Source organism: Panthera leo, chromosome C1, assembly GCF_018350215.1.
Source record: "Panthera leo isolate Ple1 chromosome C1, P.leo_Ple1_pat1.1, whole genome shotgun sequence".
NCBI lineage: Eukaryota > Metazoa > Chordata > Mammalia > Carnivora > Felidae > Panthera > Panthera leo.
In genome coordinates this window covers 123,036,729-123,057,309 of record NC_056686.1, presented here as the reverse complement: position 1 = coordinate 123,057,309, position 20,581 = coordinate 123,036,729, and the positions used below count along the sequence as shown (strand labels likewise).

Genomic DNA, 20,581 nt, shown 5'->3' with positions numbered 1-20,581 from the left:
AAACTATACTTCTTTTAAACTACTCTGTTGTTCCACTTTGAGCAGGTGACATTTGGACAGCAAGCCTCATGTGCCACAGACACAAACATGGGTGTCTGTGGACCCAGATGCCACATGTGGTGTGGATAACTCCAAGTGAGAGTTCAGAAAGATAAAATGGAAGGTCTGGGAAAATGTTTTGAAAGGAAGGTTTATTTTGCATATCCTTAACATCCAAGGAATAAATAACGCAGCAGTTTCTCTTCTCCAGGCCAACAACCTCTGTTCTGGCATCACCAAGTATTACCATGGCCATATCAGCCATAACCTTGCAAATGGAAATTTATCTGGTACTGATTTCTCACTGGGCTAACAAGAGGCAAGAGACACTCACGTTTCCCGGAATGTTCACTTTTACATTACTATTGTTTTCTCCTGCTAACTGCTTGAGAGCCAGGAGGCGGCCCTGCATCTCTTTCTTTCCCTGATTTCCCAATTTGTTTTCATGATTCACCCAGCTGAGAACCTCAACCAGAATGAGGCACAATAGCAAAAGAGGCAGAAAGGAAAATTAATATTTTCTACATAGACTTCCTCATCTCGGGTAGATTTATGAATTTCGCTTCCGTTATGCAGAAGTTAGCATTTTTAACAATGAGGGGGGAAAATCTTTAATTGTTTTTTTTATTGCCTCAAGAGCTCCAAAGACATCTTGTGCTATGTCGTCATTTACATTTCACATTAAATGCAAAATATGTTTGAAATGAGCAAATATTTGTTTTAATTTGATACATCTGTTAACTGAAATGCTAAAAAGACAGCTAAATCACTATACTAAATTCAGCGATTTGTAAACAACTTATATATTCAGTTGTTCTGGGTTAAAAATGCCCCAAAGCCTAAGTTTTATGACACCCACAAAGTAAATTGCATTGTATTAATCTGATGGAGGCAGGCCGTGATTTCTTCCTCTTCACTCCATTAATTTATTTCCTAACTTGAGTTAATTAGCGAGGTTCCTATTTTTAAAAGCTCTTTGAAATTCATTGGGAGAGAGGGACATTTGCAAGAACTGCTTTGAAAACCCACTGCAAAGGAAATGAGCTAATACAAACGGTAAATTCCCCCAAGACATGATCGCACATTGAGCACCTGATTGCCAGTCAACAATCTTTCTGCCCGGGAAAGCAGTGGGCGATGAATACATAGTTGTTTTAAGAAAGAAGGAGAGAAGTGGAAGGAAAGAATGAGAGCAGCAGTGAGAACAAACTCCTCACAGGCAATCGCTAACTGGAGGAGAGGATCCCCAAGGTCCTATTCATCTCCAAGTATAAGTCTGTGGTACTCCAATTTGATGCTACAAAATGAAGACTGACTTCAACTTGGAACAATACCCATTGGGATAAATATAAAAATTACCCACTATTCAGAGAAATGATAACAAAAAAAAAAAAAAATACAGAGATTGGCCCAACAGAGAACAAAGATAAATAAATTATTTTTCCTTGGTCAAATGAAGCCTTAATTCCTAAATTAGACCGGGAGGTAGTGCACTTTACTCAGAAAAAAAAAGGGAGGGGGGATTCATTCACACTATAGTATAAATTACTGCTTAAAGTTTAAGATATGCCTAAGGGTATACCAGGGAAGAGAGAACTAGCCTTTCAATGGATATTCAAGCCAATCTAATATCCATTCCTTCCTGGAATACTCTGGGAAGCAGGAGGTGGGTGAGAGATTGAGTTGGGTTGGGTGTCCTTCCCAAGTCTCCAGATGTCAACACCTGCCACAGACTCCTTACTCCAACTTCCAGAGGCTGGCCCTAGGAGGCAGCAACACCACCAGCCTAATCTAGGTAGCACCTTCCTTTTCAAAGTCCTTTTTTGTTTCATTTTCACTTCAACATGAGCCTGTGTAAGCCACTGGGAACCACTCATTTCCCAGCCCTGGGAAGCAAGGTCACAATGTAGGAGCTGTGCTTATTTGAATTAGATCTTCTCTCTCCTAGACTCAAATTCCTCCTCTAGGAAATGGAAATATAAATCACCTACCACAGCCCCTGATGCAGAGTAGGCATCCAAAAATTGCAAGCTCTTCCTCTCATTTTACACAGAACAGAAAAGTCAAGTCTGCTGTACAGACACAGCAGAAGCCAGGGGCAGGGCTGGGACAAGACCAGGTTCTTTCCATTCCTTCTCAAGTGCCTTCACATTTTCTTCCATGTCAACCCCCTGGCCCTTGAACCTGTTACTCAGGTTTCCCACACCAAAACAAACAGTGCCATGATTTATTCCTTTTCCTGATGCCACATTAGAAAGGGCTCCTTCCTTCTTTCCTGACACACAGAAGGACCTGGCTTTAAATATTTGCACCACAACAAAAGTTTGGAAAGCAAACAGCTTTCTCTGCAGTGGAATTGAGTATTTGGGATGATCAGTCAAGTCCCAGGAACCTGTGACACCAGATTTTCTGGATCAAACAGGCTGGCCATACCTGCCACGTTTCTCTGTTCTGATAAAGGTATAGAGCCAACACAACAGAAACTTGAGAAGTACCCTGAGGACCGTGTGTCTGAAAGCTCCAGTTTCTTAAGACTTGGGTAGATCTCTCCAGGGGAATGTAACTGCAGCCTGGAGAGTGTGTGTTTCTGGCAGCCTGCTTCTCCCAAGGAGGAGAAAAATGGGAACAAAATCCAATTGCCTGAGGAAGGTTCTCCAGGGTAAAGACAGCTAGATAAGAATGCCCCCTTTTATCTCCACAGACCTTGATCCTTCTCAGAGGACTTTCACCTCTCCCACATTACCTAATGACCATCACACTTCTCAGTATGTTTAACTCCACTTTACTACAGGTATTCTGTGACTTGCCAGAGTCACAGAGCTGCTGTCCTGAAACATAGGCAGACTCCGGCTCCTGGTCTAGGGTTCTTTTCTCCATTACCCAAGTCCCCAAAACACAGGAAAGAAGCATGCAGAGGTTCAGAGCAATGCCTCTTCAGCCCCAGCAAACGGAGGTGTACGCCGGCAAGGCAGGACGACCAGCTAAGAGGAGCACAGGGAATGGGGGGTGGGGAGGGGGAGGCCAGCTCCCTGGTTATCCCCTCCCCCCCTCCCCCCAGGACTCACTCAGGAAGATAATGGTCTGCCTCCTGGCTGTCTTGCTCTCCTCGCTCTCCGACTTGTTCAACTGCGGCCGCCGTCCCTTCCCGGCCAGCGTGCCCTGGCTGCTCCTCAGAAGCACCTGCATCATGTTCCAGCACATGAACGCCACAGAGACCAGGACCAAGAGGTAGATGACGAAGGCGCCGAAGATGCTGGACTGGAAGACAGTCCAGCGGTTGGAAAGGTTGGTACAGATGGACATGTTGGAGGTCTCCGGCTGCTCGTGGTGCCGTGTGCGGGAGACGTTGCAGGAGAGACCCCAGTGATTGGGCACGGTCACCAGGGGGTACTCGACTCCCATGGCAAAAAGCAGAGGCAACGCCACCAGGGCGGAGGTGACCCAGACGAAGCCAATCAGCAGCTTCACCTGGAAGGGCCCCGACACGGCCTTGTACCTGAAGGGGTGGCAGATGGCAACGTAGCGCTCAAAGCTGAGCGTCAGCACGTGCAGCAGCGTGGCATAGCTGCAGGCCTCGAAGAGGAAAGTGTGAATCTTACAGGACACGGCGTAGCTGGGCGTGGTCAGGGGGTTCCAGATGATGCTGTAGAACTCCATGGGCATGCCGACGAGGAAGACCAAGATGTCCGAGCAAGCCAGGCTCACCATGTGATCCGTCACCTCCTTTTGCAAGTAACCTTTCTTCTGCAGCACCTGGGTGACCCGAATGGTGACACTATTCCCCAGAATGCCCACCACGAAGATGGCCAGGTACACCAGGATGAGGGTGATTTTGATCCAGGTGGCCACCTCGAACTCGGGGACGTGGGTGTGATCGATGACATAGGAGCAGTCACTGCTGGGGTCCCTGTGCGAAGCCATGAGGGTGAAAGCCACGCCACCCGGTCCAAAGACCTCCTCAACTTGCCTTCTTCCTGCCAGCAGAGCCCAGAGCTCTGGGCTGCAACTCACCAGGGCCGGCCCAGCGCTTGCTCATCCGCGCTCACCTGGAAAGAGTAACTTAGTACTTCTGGTGCTTTCATGGAAACTTCCTGGAGCAGCCCAACCTAGCAGGGGCCCGGGAGGCGCCTGGGGGTGGAGTTTGGGGTGTGTGTGTGGGTGTGTGTGTGGGTGTGTGTGTGTGTGTGTGTGTGTACGAGCCAGGCGGGGAGAGAGGAGGAAGGAGGTCTTACTCTCCCCGCGGGGAGTGAGTTCCGCGGCACCCCCAGCGCCCGCCCTTCCCCTCGCTGCCCCCGCTCGACGCGCCCCGCCAGGGAGTCCCCCGCCCCGGCTCCGGGCTCCCTGCCGTTGCGGGCCTCAACCCACCCCCCTGCAGCACCCTCTCCAGAGCTGCGGGGGGAGGAGCGGTCAGCGATTAATCATTAACTTCCGCGCACTGTGCTCCGGGGCCCCGCTGCAGACCCAGCCCGGCAGCGGGGTTTGACTCAGCACGCAGTCGTGGTCCCCAAATCAGATCTTGCCCCCGGAGCACAGGGCAACGAGTGGCCCCGCCGCCCACGCGGCCACCGCCGGGGCAGCGGTCGCCTCCTGTCCCGAAGCGCATTCCGGAGAGGCGCGGCCGCGGGGAAGCTGGAGTGTGTTCCCAGACTTGCAGTCCAGGGCTGAGGCTGGCGACGACGAACTTCCCCTCCCTGCCCTAATGTCCCTTCAGACGCCGTGCCACCGCCAGCATGGGAGCGGCGGGACCCAGGTGCCCGCGTCCCTGGCCTGCCGCCCTGGGGGAGCCAGCAAGCAGTTGCCTCCTTGGTGCCCTATCTTCCGACGCTCGGGGTGTTCCCAGCTGCCTCACGAAGTGAGCCCCAAGGAAGCTACCAGGAGCTCCCTAAAAGCCCTGCCTTTCTCCAGAGCCTCCCTTGCTGCGGAGGGACCGGAGGAACGCGACCCCCGCCCCTCAGTTGTGCTCCTCCGCACTGCGGGGCCCTCGCGAAGTCTTTAACTGGGAGCAGGTGTATGTGAGAATGTCACACTCCTCCAGGATGCCCCACATGGGAGGCGCGTCCTTTTGAGGGACCTGCGACCAAGACACCAAGGCCACCCCAAACAGGGACACAGTGTAAAAATGGCATTAAGGATCAGGACATTTTCCCTCTCTTCAGAGAGAGGAAAACCTCTAATGGACACATTTCAGCTCCTAATTCCAAAATCATAGGTAAATCATAGGTAATGGATGCGGAGGAGGAGAAGGCTGTCCTGTGAACTGTGGGGTGTTTAGCTCCTACATGCCCGCCCCCCAACAGTGATAGCCAAAATGCCTCCTGACGTCACCAAATGTCCTTTAGGGGGACAAAATCCTCCCAGGTGGAGAACCACTGCCTGGAAGGAAGAAAATAGATCCCATTTCTGTGTCCATCCCAAGGGACTAGCTGAGGCCCTGTGCTAAAAACAGCCTTGAAGAATCTCAGGAACCACCCTGCGGTGTGATGATTTTAAAGATGAAGAAACTGCAGTGGCCACATAGATACTTCCCCAAAAAGATAAAAGAGTGAGTGAGAAACTTGAAAATTAGCCCAGATCTATCAAACCCTGAGCCTGCACTCCTAACAGGGAGGGAATTCTGGGAGCACAATGGGTGCTATACAAAGAACTCCTGAATGATGCACATAGAGACACAGGGATTGTGTTTTCTCAACTCAAACCTGGGCACATAGTGTGAGGATCACAGGGAATATTTGATTTTGACCCTGTCTCAGGGAGTTAAAAAAAAAAAATGCTAACTCATCTCCTTATTAGTGCACTGTGCTTAGCTAAATGACCTCCGTGGCCTTAAAGCTGCCCCCACAAATGCACAGGGCAAGCATGGACTCTTGGGGCTTCATAACTACACATCAGAGTCCTGAATGGACTTCTTTGCAAAAGGCGCTGGTTGTTTGCTGTCCCAGAGAAACTGAGAAGGAGGTCTAGGAAGAACCTTGCCTCCACCACCACCACCAGCAGCATAAGGTGCCACATCCCCAGCCCTGCCCACTTCTTTCTTCTCAATAGAAAACAGTTGGGAACCCCACAAGTATTCAGCCCAGCCACAGACCCTTCCTTTGAAATGCTCCTCTTGGTTATGCTCTGAGCCCCTATTGCATGCCAGGCATTTTCACACTATTCATTTCTTTCCATTCTGTGAGGCTACAAGGAGGATGTTATTATCCTGTTTTACAGATGAAGAAATTGAGGATCAGGGGAATTAAGTGACCTACTATAAAGGGTCAGAGGCAGGATTTGAACCCAAAACTGCCTGGCACTAAAGCACTTTCCACTCTAAAACGTGCTGTCTCTGTGCAGGGCAAAACTGTGCCAGGCTGGACAGGCGCATCTTAGGGAAAGGCATTTTTTTTCTTCTCTCCCCAGATGCAGCGTGCCAGTCATCCTGCAACGTAATTGATAATTTCAATTTGTTCTGCTCAGACAAGATTTCCAGTATTGTCTAATTTCTTTCATCAAAATGTTCGTTCCCAAAGTGTGAACAAAGATCACAAATGCATGGCCAAACAGTGAAAATCAAGCTAATTAAAATGTGTTCCTTACAATGCAGATGGAAAAATGCCTTTTGAACAAAGGGCTGGGGGAATTAAATTTTCACTTCACCTTTGCTTTTCCTAAGACCAATTAAAAACTGTTTAATGTGCTCTCACTTGTTGATAACAGACTGGTGTAATACTCAGCCTGGGTCTGTGTAATCTAGATTTTTTTTTAATTAGCAAATTGTATAGAGGGGAAAAACGAACAGGAATGGAAAGTGAGACAAAGAATATTTTAACTACCCTTTGATATCATCTCCACTCAGGGGTCACCTAAGGTCTTCAGAAATTTATATTCACTTTTCACACATTCTAGATGACCTTTGAGGTCATCTAGGCTAGTGGCTTTCACACCCTTCTTTGCACTAAATCTCATTTTTAAGATGAAATCTTACACTGGCATCCAAAATAAACACACACACACACACATATGCACACTTATGCATACACATACATTGCATTTTTATAAATTTAAATTTATTTTGAATGCTCAAATTGTTAACATTTACTCAAAATTAATCAACAATTTATACTCTAAAAAGTGAGTAACACCTTGTTTACAGAAGTTAATGGTATAACCACAGTGACTTTATTAGGCTACAAAGAACACTTCAATAATTTTCAAAAAGTATAGTATAAATAACTTTATTTATAATGCAATGTAACTAAAAAGTAATAACAGAACCAGAAAACTGAAAGATAAAATTCCAAAACTCCACCATCTCAAAATTTTAAAAAATCTATGAAACAATTGGTCAAAGAGAAAACCCAAGCCAAAATTGCAAAATATGTAAAGAATAATAAACACAAAAATGCCTCATATCAGTAAGCCAAACAATTCCCAAAGTCACACCAAGCTAAAAGATGCTGAAGTTCCAACCAATGAGTGAAGATGTCTCATTGAACCAAACCTAGAAGGGCCAGACCTTATGAGGAGGACTAAATTAGCCAAAAAGCTAAGGCTACAGTAAACCTGCCTGAACAAAAATATTGACGTCAGCTGTCTAACAAGGTAGCCACTAGCCACACGTGGCTCCATACACTTGAAATATGGCTAATCCCACCTGACAGGTGTTGTAAGAATAAAATATACACCACATGTTGAAGACTTTATATGAAAAAAAACAATGTAAATGTAATTGCTTTTATATATTGATTTCATGTTGAAATAATACAATGGCTATAGTAGATTAAATAAAATATATTACTAAAAATAATTTCACATCTTTTTTTTTACTTTTTTTAATGAGGCTACTAGGATATTTTAAATTAAATGTGGCTTGCATTTGTGGCTAACATGATATTCCTATGGAACAATGATATTATAAACAGCTAATGAAACAAAAGAGACATTCCAAGAAAAGAACAAATACTTACAGGAATTTTATTTATGATAATGGTGGCATTTAATATCAGTAGGTAGAGACATGTTGTTCAATCATTGTTACTGCGATCATAGGTTAGCCATCTTGAAAAAAAAGAAAGTTCGATGCCTACATCCATACTTTATTATAATATAAATTCCAGGTGGATCAAAAATTAAAATTTTTGGATTTTAATCAATAAGGAAATCATTAAATGATAGAACAGAGAATTTTAGGGGCACCTGGGTGGCTCAGTCAGTTGAGCATCTGACTTCAGCTCAGGTCATGATCTCATGATCCATGAGATCAAGCCACACATCAGGCTCTGTGCTGACAGCTCAGAGCCTGGAGCCTGCTTTGGATTCTGTATCTCCCTCTCTCTCTGCCGCTCCCCCACTCTCTCTCTCTCTCTCAAGAATGAATAAAACATTAAAAAATTAAAAAAAAAAGAATAGAGAATTTTAAAACCTAAACTGGAATTTTAATCTTATGACATAAATCCTAGAATCTGTAAAGAAAAAGTTGATAAACTTTTTTGATAAAAATAAAGTCCTGCAAGGCAAGTAACCCTGTAGCCATAGGTAAATGACAGATTTCGACAGATTTGTCTTTAAAAACTAGGTAAGCTGGTTCCAAAATTTTAAATGTTAATCGCCAAGAATGAGCAAGATACTCTTAGCAGGTAAGAGAACTTGCTCTGCCAGATATCAAGACTTATTATAAACCTATAGTTTATAAGGCAGTATGGTATTGACATGGGGATAGACAAAGGAAAGGATGATACAAAAGACATAGCACGGAAATAAATCCACATGTATACGGACAGGACTTATGATAGAGATGAAACTGTGGCAGTGCAGAAGAGATGGTATTTTCTGTTGGTGTAGCAGTTGACTGACTCTCTATGGACTGAAGGTGAGGGAATGCCCTGATTAGTAGCATCTGTCAATATCCAGAGTGCAAATACTCCCAGTATGGCTTATTTCGAGCTATCCACATGTTAAAAATCTTCTCACAAAACTCCTGAAATTTTAAGAATCAACTCTTGTGAGTTCCAGGACACCAGTCAATAAATGCTATTTGAGACAATAAAGTATCCATTTGGATAAAATTCATTAAGAAAGAAGACAGACAACCCATTTTAAAAAATGAGCCAGAGAGATAAACAGTCACTTCACAAAAGAGGAATCCAGATGGACAATAAACAGTGAAAAGCTCTCCAACCTCCTTAGTAGTTGGGGAAATGCAAACTAAAACCACAATTAAATACAACTGCACACCTAACAGATTGACTAACATTCAGAGATGACCAATACCATCTGTCCATGAAGCTGTGAAGTAATGGTGATTTGTACATTGTGGATGAGGGAGTATGTTGGTGCAACCACTTAGGAAAAAAGTTGGGCAAGGCCTACTAAAGTTAAATACATACATATCTTGTGACCCAGGAATGCCTGTACCCTACAGCCCATGTCACCAAAATGCATATACAAGAATGTGTATAGCAACATTGTCAGTAATTACCCCAACCTAAAAAACACCTAAATATCTATCTGTAGAAGAATAGATAGTAAAATGAAACATATTCATATTCTATATAGCCACAAAAATAGATACATCACTGCTACTAAAATAATGTGTTTGAATCTAACAACTATAATGATGCATAAAAGAAGCAAGACACAAAAGAATAAATATGTCCACATATAACTTAAACATAGACAAAAGAATAATATTGGGGGAATAGTATATATTATATAGGGATATGTATAATAAAGCAATTAATTAATTAAGCAAAAATGTCATTTCCATGAATAGATAGAAGTCACCTCATGTGAGGTGGGGAGGTGCATGACCTGGAAAGGACCTATCTAACACAGGTGAGAACTTCTGAGTGCTGACAATGTCTATTTCTTAACCTGCGTAGGAATTACATGATAGTAATTGCACCATGCTTTGCTTTATGATTTTTATTATGCAGTTATTTATATCTTATATACTCTGTGAATGCTATATTTCATAATATTGCAAAATGAATTTTGTTAAAAAGTAAGAATACCCACACAGCTAATTGGATAAGTTCAGTTAACCTTGTTTTTCATCCTATGGTATGAAAGTGTTGCAGCCAGAACACTCTCAAGTGATAACAACAGTAACAACTTCCATGATTAAACACCTACTATGACCAGACACCATGCTTATTCAATGATTGAAATAGTCCTGCAAGTTGAGGGTCATTATTTCTATGTACATGTTTGGTACATGTACAAATAATCCATCAAGTGCCTTCTCTCCAGTCTACACAGGACTTGGTCTATATCCGTAGCTTGCAGGTCGACAGCCTGAATGTCCACATTTCTTGCAGCATTCAATATCTAGATGAGTATAGGAGCAATGACAAGTTGGACCCTCAGGAGCCATTATCATGTAACCTGGAGACTTTCTCCTTCCTTCACCTCTGGAATGCCAACAGGCAAACAGGATCCAGCTTCCTGGACCACGGGAACAAGGCTGAGGGAGGTTCTGTGAAACATGGTATGTCTTCATGGAGGCTTCCAGCTTCACAAATTCAGAGGGTTAAGGTCCTGCCCATGGAACTTATAGAATGTTGTGCCACATTGATACTTAGGTGAGCCCTTGCCAGGAGGCTCTGGATTTCTGAGAAATTATGTTCTCTCTCTTAGAAATGTTTTATGTGTTACGTTCTGTGACAGTACTGACAATACTGACTCTATCTTTGGCCCTCCGTCTTGTTCATGTCCTTCTTTGGGGCTATGTGTTTGCAGCTCGTTGGAGATTAATATACATACCTTAGAAATGCCTACCAAGGCCAGAATGCAGAGTCTGGCTTTGGCCCTCTGTAAATTTGTTAAAGATAACATAGTATCTCCCCTTCCTGATGCACAGATGGCATCACAAGATCTAACTAAAGGGTAGCTGCCAGTTTGGTGCATGCAAGCCCTTTGAGGTGTGCACAAATCCTTTGATCTCACTACACTGCCCTTCTGTGTATCCCTTCACTCTATAAATTTCACAAAGGTCCAGACCTTGTGAAAAATAGCTTCCTAGGTGCCTGGATGGTCACCCGCCCAATCCCCCTGTCAGTAAGTTACCCTAAATAAAACTTTGTGTAGGGACACCTGGGTGGCTCGGTCGGTTAAGTTTCCAACCCTTGATTTCAGCTCAGGTCATGATCTCACAATTCGTGAGTTTGAGCCCTGCATAAGGCTCTGTGCTGACAATGTGGAGCCTGCTTGGGATTTTCTCTTCCTCCCCCCCTGCCCCTCCCTAGTTTGCTCACTCTCCCTCTCTCCTCTCTCAAAAAATAAACATAAAAATTGAAAAAAAAAACTTTGTGTAAACCATACATAGTCACCTGCTCCATTTTCTGACCTCAAAGTGCCTCTCAATTTGAGGACTACTTACTTTACTGCCCCTCCCTCCCCTTTTACCAGGTTCCCTCTCTATTCCCATCTAGAAAAAGTGATGAAGAATAGAAAAATTGTCTCATTGGTTTGGGTAAGCTGATGAGTTATGGTTTTAGTTCAGCACATATCTTTTTTCTTCCTTTAACATGGATATCTTGAGCTCATTAAAATGGGCTCCTCCCCTGTAAGGGAGTCTCCCTGTTACTTGTTAGGCTTTTCATCCCTGGGAGGTCGGAGAGAGTGGCCATTCAGGCCCAGGCCGTCCAGGGGGAGACAAGTGCCTGGGTAGTCACCCCTGTTTCTCCCTGTTTGTCTTTGCACAGCTGCCGCTGGCTGGCGCAGACCAGAGGACACCTACCTCCTGGGCTGCTCCTAGCCGTGTCCTCTTCACAGGGCATGCCCAGAGCCCAGGGAAACAGCGGTGCCACAGCTTCCTGTGCTTCTCCCATATCCAAGCCCTTATGAAGAAACCAATACCTCCAGGCCTTGATATTTTTTATTTTAAAATCCTCCAAACAAAGATCAAACTATCTTTTCTTGACTGGCACTATTTTTCCAGCCCACTGAAGCAGAAACCTTGCATGTCCCCAGCCCAGTGGTTGTTCAGGGATATGGTGGTTCTTAGCCTTGATGAAAATTTCAGTGATGTCTTTTAATAAAGTAGTCTATGATCCACCACCTCTTGTTAGGTAAACCTATACAAATCGATTCGGGATTGACATTCTATTCACTCATGGACTCCTCTGAGCATGCTATAGCATGGTGAGTACAACAATAGACTCAGAAGCCAGAACCCTTAGGTTTACATCTGGGCCCTTCCATGCAGCTTCTTTATGCCTTAGTTTCCTCATCTGTAAAATGCAAATAATAATAGAACTTATCTCCTGGGTTTGTTGTGAGGATTAATGGAGTTTACATAAAGAGTGTCTGGCATATAATATGAACCCATATATATAATAGGCACTTGTCAAAGGAGCAGTATAATGCAGTGCATAAAAGTGCAGACCTTGCAGCCTGCTGCCTGGGTTTGCATCTGCTACTCCCTAGTTGCATAACCTTGGCACTTTTCTTACCTCTGTGTCTCAGGTTCCTCATCTGTCGACTTGAGGATAAGTAACAGCACCCACCCGAAAGTGTTGTTTGCAGGACCAAATGGTGAAACATAGGTAAAGCACTTAGAACAAAGCACTTAGACACAGGGAAAGTGGTAGGTGAGAGTTAGTTATCATTAATGCCGTGTCCACGGTCCATTAGTGGTTGCTGCTCATATTATTGTACCTAGGGTCCACAAGCGTCCTGAGGCACATTCTAAATACTCCAGGTGTCATTATAGGTGAGCTAGAATTATTTGAGTGCTAAGTACATCTTACTGAATTCCACTCGAACTCAATCAACAGATCACAAGTTCAGCATATCCTTTCTGGAAAGCACTGTGGAGAATTTTAGGCAGGAAGACAGTCACTTCTCTAAAGGGGTTTATCTGGAAGTCAAGCCACGAGCATGTAAATTGTTAGCTATCATAAGACAGCAGTTGCCAGTTTAATGGTGGTGGCAGGAAATGCTACAGATACTTAAATGAGGCATCTGTCCCCACCAGAGACATAAGATTCCTAGTCTCTGAAAATTGGAACACATGTATGACACATAAGGCATCTTTGTAATAGCCAGATATTTCATCCGGCAGAACTCCCTATTTTGAAACAGATCACACAACCCACAGAACTTACAGAACAACAGGGACTCTACATTGTCCAACTTTATCTTCACTAAATATGAGCTTCATGTGGTTTGCAGAGCGGTGGCAATTGAGTGGCAACAGATCGCATCAACATGAATTTTTGTAGCCTTACAATGCTTTTTCTAAGTTCAAAATGAACTGGCCACTCTAAGAGTGATTGCAAGCATGGCCTTAGTCACCGGGGCATCCGTGTGTACTGGTGGAGTTAGCCAGCCTACTGGACAGGCTTCAGGACAGGCAGCACCATCCCGGTGACTTCCTTCTATGTGTAGGCTTCACTGTAAAACCTTTTGGTGCATTAAAAAACAACCAACCAACCAACCAAAGGAAAAACACACCAATTTCCTGAACTGACATCAGCTACTCAAAGCCATAGTTGCTCATTTTCAAAAATGCAGACAGCCATTGTCCTACGAGTGACTATGCTTAACAATGGCCACCCCTGTGCTCCCCGCTGTCAGACCCTCATCGTCTCTGCCCTTAGCGCTCACACCTCATGAGGAAAGTGATGGTTGGAATCAAATGTACAGAAAGGAAAAAAGGGCTGGCGTAAGATAGCTGCCTCAAGCATTTTGGCTGAACTAACCTGCCTGCTGGTCAATGTCTACCTTCCTCCCTCAGCTTACATTATGGATGAAATGTGCATTTGTGGGCCTGTCCAGCACTGTTATTCTTGGGATGTGGTTTGTTCTGAGTTTCCAACTTTTGAACTCAACCCATTTTGAGTTGGGAACAAAAGGAAAGACTTTATTATTTATAATATTGTCCCTGTTCTTACAACCATCTTCTCTCCACTGGGGAACATCTGCCGTTTGACAAATATGAGGAAGAACAAACTCTGTCATGATTCCTTTCAACAGCTGCCTTACAGCAATAAACAAATTTCCCACTGTTGCAAAGGGAAAGTCAAAGTGAATGGAGGACAGAGGACACTAATCTGAAACTCAAATAGCAGCTCTTCCCCATCTCTGTCTCAGAAAAAACAAATTATGTTTTATGAGAATTATGTCCTTGTCTCTCACTTTTCAAGCAGACTGGATGGAGACCCATTAGAAGGAGACACCAGAGTTTTGAATGGAAGCAACTAGTGGACTGGGATCCATGACTATGAAAATTGCTTTTGCTCTAGATCCAGCATTCTCTGGTAGATGGAATAAATACTAGGTGCTACATGTTCTGAAGGAATCGACACTAGAATTGGACACTTCTTTGAGCAGGTGGGCAGTAAGCCCAGAGTCAATCTCGATGTACTCTGACAGTTTGATACTCAGTGCTGTCACCAGTGTATCCCATCGTGGGCCATCTCAATATCACTACCTCCAGCATGCTAGAACATGTGGGTTTGTGCCACTTGAGGGTAGGCAAGAAACCCATCTGGTCTGACTTGCCGTCATTGCTTGCTTGAGCAGACAGGCACTTGTGTTTCATGTACTGAGGAGGAATCAAATGCAAAGCCTTGACAAGTTAGGAAGTTTAAAAAAAATACATGAGGTGCAATTGCTTCTGCCTGTCAGTCTTATAGGCCTTCTGGGGATGATGAACCTACACAGATGAAACCCTGGAGGATAGTCAGCAACCAGTAAGTGAATTGCCCCCCAAAAAGGAAAAGAACAAACACTCCAGTATGACATTCAAGACCTGTTCCAATCTTCCCTCACCCAACTTTTGAACCTTACATATACCATGTGTGGCAGCTTTTATTTTCCAGAAGTACCCGTGTGTGTGTGTGTGTGTGTGTGTGTGTGTGTGTGTATGTGTGTGTGTGTGTGTGTGTGTGTATATATATATATATATATATATATATATAATGTGAATGTCACTTTACTCCCTGAGAGGTGGGGTCTAGATTTCCTTTTCATGAATCTGAGTAGAAACCTGTAATTGCTTTGACCAATAAAGTATGGCATAGTGATACTACATTACTTCCAAGGCTTGGTCAGCCAGAGGCTACAGTTTCTTCCTGGCTCATTCTCTTTAGGATACACATCTTGGAAGCCCTGACCTAGGATGAAGAAATGCAGTCACTCCATGGCTGCCACTCCGAAAGACCTCACACAGAGACCTCATAGAATTAGAGAGATGTCCACAGAGTTCCAGCTACTTCAATCCCCAGATATTTGAGTCAGCCCAGCCCAACAGCCAGTTAAGTGAGGGATCCTTCAAATGATTACAGTCCCCTTCAAGCCATTCTGGTTGATGCCAAGTACAGCAGAGATGAGCTGACCTTACTGAGTCCTGTTTGAATTCTACACTCATGATCAAAATAAATATGTTGATGTTTTAAGGTATTAAGATTTACAGTGGTTTGTTATGTAGCCATAGTAACTAGAATACCTCACTTCTCAACACTGTACTCTAGCAAGAATGGATTGCTGACTGAACCCCAAACCCAGTAAGTGCTTAACAATGAGGTCTGCCCACAGCACACAGCAGTTGTAACAGATAGAGCTGAGGAAGGAAGGGGAAAGAAATCATCTATATTTATTTCAGGTGTATTCAGTCCAGGAAGACTTCCCAGAGACACTATAAGTTATGGTTGACATTGAAGACTGAAGGAGAAAGAGCTGAGGGAACTCACATTACAGATGATGCTAGATGCTCGTGTACTTGTATGTATTCCCATTTCCAATTCCCCTTTTCAATAACTTTCTAGGTTCTACAATATTTTCCCCCCTGCAGGGCACATGAATGATTGACGTAGGGCTAGATATTTGTTAAATGAATTTTCCTGACTGGTCCAGCTTTCCTTTCTATGAAACCATTACAACAAAGTACTTTAAGTTCTACCTCTAAAAGGACTTACTTTTTATCTTACAGATGTTGGGAGGTTTTATTTGGAGGATCCTGCTAGCTATAATTGTCTGTGAAATGGTTTTGGACAAACAAAGCAAGGAACTCATGGGGAGTGCCCACCTTGGGCTGTGTAAAGTTAGTTTCTCTTCATTACTCAGGAGCGACACCCCACTGCTTGATGACAAGGCTATTTTCTGGCCATCGGAAGGGCCAGCTGTCAAAAAGGACTGCATTTCTTCAGCAGCCTCAGCTCAGCATGTGAACATCTCTTTCTCCAGTCCTTCATCTTTCCTCTTACTTTATTCTACTTTACTTTTCAACTGTTCCCTAGTAGAAAAGTCCCTAATTGGTAATTTTCTTCAAAGAGTCATTGATAACTAAGACAGGAATGTCTTGGCATTGTCATAAATGTGTCAACAGAGGTGTCCTGGGGTAGAAGAAAAAACACAGGTTTGGAGCAAGATGATTCTGGATTTGATATGCAGCCCTACCATCTTATTCTGGGTTCATAAGCACTGTCATCCTCAATTTCATCATATATAAAATAGGAGTAAAACCTACTTCAGGCAAATGATGTAAGAATTCAATAAAGTATGTAATACATAATAACAGGCACAAAACCTAACATCTATTAGCCAATAGTTCTTTTGCTACCTAAAAAGCGAAAAATACTTCCTAGGAACTGGGTGGCAACTAGGGTCATACTCAGAGAAACTTGAAACATGTCAGACATGGTACATGGCATACCTAACATCCCATTATAATTGAGGTGTTTAAGAAAGTAGTTGTAGTGATTCTGTATGCATGGATGAGTGGTCATTGGATAAACAGGGTGGGAATCAGACTCATTCCTTAACCTGGCCAAAGATCCACGAGGCCCTGTCCATTGGAGGAAAATAATGAGCGAAATCAAAGTAATTACTTCCTTCAGAATCTGGACCAGATCTCTGAAGGAGGGAATAAGCCAAGACAGGGAAGAAGTAGGGATGCCAAGTGACAGAGACCATGGGAGTCACAAGAGAAAGATGACTCCACTCTGGAAGACAGAAGCCATGGATGGTTTCTTGCCTGTCTTTCCAGACCCAGTAGCATCATTGCATCCTAGCACTAAGCCCCTTTTTGCCTGAGTTGACCTGAATAAGTCTGTTTCTTGGAACCAAGCAATCTTTCACATATATTTGATAGCACACATTAATGCAGGGGAATAAAGTTTGCTCTTCTTTTTGAGAGAAATGGGTCTGCATTTCAGACTAGGCAGTCACTATTTGTAGAGATACATGAGTAAAAAGACCTGGGACCTCCTAGAATACCACCCTTAGAAAAAACACACATGAATAGAGCAAGAGTATGATTCATGTGGTACAGAAGATTGGGCAGTGGATGCTTGTCAAGTTTTGTTGTGACCCAGCACATGAACCTCCTTTCTAATTCTTGGATTCCCACACAGTGTGACTCTTGGTGGTAGGCAGGGCACAGCCAGTTATAACAGAAAGATTACCTTTCTTCCCATGCCCTGGCATTGAGGGTGGGGGCACATGGCCTTAGCCCAGACAATTGAGGGTTCACAGAAGGATTCTAAATCTCCAATGAGCAGATACATAAAGCCATACCATTGCATTAGATGTGCAGTGGCAGTCATATATAACAGAAGTGATAACTGGATTGAATGCCACAAGGGAGGTTACAGTGGGAGCTGTGTTCAGGAGCAGTGTGTGTATAGTGGGACGGTGGGTTGAGGATCAGGAGGGTATTCAATTGCACAATTTCTCATCAGTATTATTTCTGCTATCCTTCTTCCCTTGAAGGATGACTACCAGCCATCCTTCTCATAAATTCCTTTTATGCCTACATTACCCACGGTTGGTTTCTATTGTTTGCAACCAAGATCTTTTGGCTGGTACTTATTGCAAGGAAAACAAACAGTCTGGATAGGTATTACAGAAGGCATGAGGGGAGGGGAGATTTTAGCTGGGTTTGTGCTCTAAAGTTTTAGACCTAATAAATGAAAATGACGGACTGGCTGATTATTAAGGCCTGGCCTACCATGCAGGAGGGATCAATCAGAGAAGCACCATGGGAAAGTCTATCCCAAACCCACCGTAGTGGATGCTGTGATGCGCAACCCAGGCCTCTTCCAGACCCAAGGCACTCATTTCCCCAGCAATGAGAGCTACGGAGAATGTTCACTGTCAGTGGATGGATCACAGCTGAGTCCTCTCAGGGCTTCACCTCAGCCAAAGGCAAAGGCATGGCAATGCCTCCTCCCCAGGGACAGTTCGCATCCAATAATCAGTGCTTGAACAACTCTAAAGGACACCCCCAGCTTCAGATTCCTCTGTGGGATCAGCTGAGTGTTGAATGTCACAGCGTCATAGTTCAGCTGCTTCCCCTACCTGTTGGGCTTCCTTCTCCCTCTCACAGGTCTTGTTCCTCATACAAATATCTATTACAGTGAGTTTTCCAGGAAACCCACAATAAGACCCCTACCTACCCCATTTCAGAAACCACTCCCCCCTCTTCTTTGGCAGAGCCATGACTCTTGTCCAGCATTGAAACCAGTGATATTATGACACCTTGCCTCTCTTTCAGACAGGTGATCTGGCCAGCTTGTTCACTGCACCTGGAGACTAAATCTAATACATAGCTCTTCAGCATTACTCCCAGTGGTGGAAGTAGAATGTTCTGGATAACAGAAGGCTAACCCACCAAAGAACCAGACTAATTTTGTTTCAAACTTTTGGAACGCAGCTCTAACACCTATCACACACACACGTCTGTCCTGGGAAATCACACGCATTTGTACTGTAACTTTTTGGTTGCCTTGGGGATTATTATACCACTATATATATAACAAGAAATAGCCACCATCTGCTAAGTCCTATTATTTGTAGCAAGCACATTAATGGGTGCTTTAGACATATCATCTCTAATGGTTTTAATGATTCTGCAAAATTTTATTTTTATCAGTGGGGTGCTGCTAAACCAACTCTCAAAAAAAAAATCCCTGATTTGTATCTTTTGCCAAATTCTATGGTGAAATATTCCCACCCAGACTTATTTCAAGTCACCAACATGATGTCACAGAAACTAACACTGTGATGTTATTGAATGTAAAGTGGGAAAGAGATGCCCACAATTGGCTGGTATGAGTCAGTTCCAATACACCATTGTTATTTCCCTTTAGCAGATGATGGGTCAGAGGTTCAGAGAGTCTCCTTGGGATGCTTTCATTGACATAACATAAAACTCTGACTGCATTGCCTTTAAAAATAAGGAAAGATTAATACCTCACATAAAAAGAAATCTGTAAGCATCTCACTTCCAAGAATAGTTAACGTCCTTCCTAATATTCATCTCTGAAACCTGGAATCTTTCCATCCTTCTCTGCGGCCATCCTACAGTGCTGGTTCGGCACCCCTAATGGCCACGAAAGGCTTTTCCATGCACCTCGCACAGACATGACAATATCTGATAAGCAAAAGAAACAGAACAGTTTCTGCTTTTGTATCTTTTTATGTATTTTTATCAGAAAAAAAATCAGATTTTAATATGATTAAATCAGGTTTTAATATCTGTGTATTTCACCAGGCTCAGAACACACATACTGGTTCATAAACAGAAAAGTTAGAATTTTCTTTCCTTGCACAAGAAGGAAAAGTTTTATCTTTTGCACACTTATTTCCACCAACGTCCCCTGACCTTTTGGCAGCATCCTAAATGCCCCCTGGGTCTCACAGACAGGGAGACTGGTGTGAGGGAGGCAAGAGGGCCCGGTGCTTGTCCTCTTTCTAATAACTGACCAGTCATGTGACTTCTCTCTCAATTGTAGAAGGAAAAGATTGGATCAGCTGAGGTAAAAATTTTCCAACTTCATATTTCTATGATCAGACTCATCCTGGGATCTTGTAAAGATAAGCCCAAGTCGAGGAAAATGAAATACTGGATGCAATGCACCAAGCCCAGTGCCAGAATCGTGTCCAATCCTCCTCTTCTTTCTCTTCCTACCCACATTAACCCTCTACCACTTCTGTGAAACTTCTAAAAAAATTTAAAAACTAAACAAGAGTATATCAAAACATTGAAATAAACTGGAAGCATTTAAAAGCCATTATTAAGGGGAAAACCGTGCTTTGGGAAGCAACGGGAAAGCTGGTGGAGAAAGCCTCAGGGTCGTCATTGACACTTTTCGCTCCCCTGCCTTTGTTTATCTGCCGGTCATAACTGTTAATAAGGAAGCTCCAAAGCGTTCATTTGCTTTACTTTGCTGCTAATGATGGAAATAAATGGCTCCGATTTAATGCGGCAGGATCGCAGGGCGCCACCGGGCAAGTTTGAGGTTCCTGGCACTTGCGGAGTCCCGCAAAGCTGTCTGAGCAATCTGTCTTGTCAGAAAATTCTACCTTGTCCCATTTTTCAGGGTGGCCCGCCTGCTCATCCATCCCTGACTCTCTGGTGGGCCTCATCCCTGGCAGCTGAAACACTGACAACTCAATGTAAAAAGTCACTTTTCAAGACAAGGTCTTCTGGGATTGAGACAGTGTTTGAAAGTAGAAAGAAAAAGGCATGGCCACCCAGTGGCTTTGGGCTTAGAAAACAATTACCAGGCACTCCTACAAACTATTGTTAATACTCTCAGCCATAAAAGAAGAT

At 43.7% G+C, this 20,581-nt stretch overlaps 1 protein-coding gene across 1 annotated transcript in view; it reads right to left on the bottom strand.

Annotated features, from left to right (window-relative positions):
- The window catches only part of GPR39 (G protein-coupled receptor 39), a 199,500-nt gene extending 195,449 nt beyond the window's left edge, over positions 1 to 4,051 (bottom strand). The window contains exon 1 of the mRNA XM_042948512.1: positions 3,105 to 4,051. Coding sequence (XP_042804446.1) covers positions 3,105 to 3,960 — 856 coding nt within the window. The 5' untranslated portion in view covers positions 3,961 to 4,051. The remainder of the gene's footprint in view (positions 1 to 3,104) is intronic.
- Between the last annotated feature and the right edge of the window lie 16,530 nt (positions 4,052 to 20,581).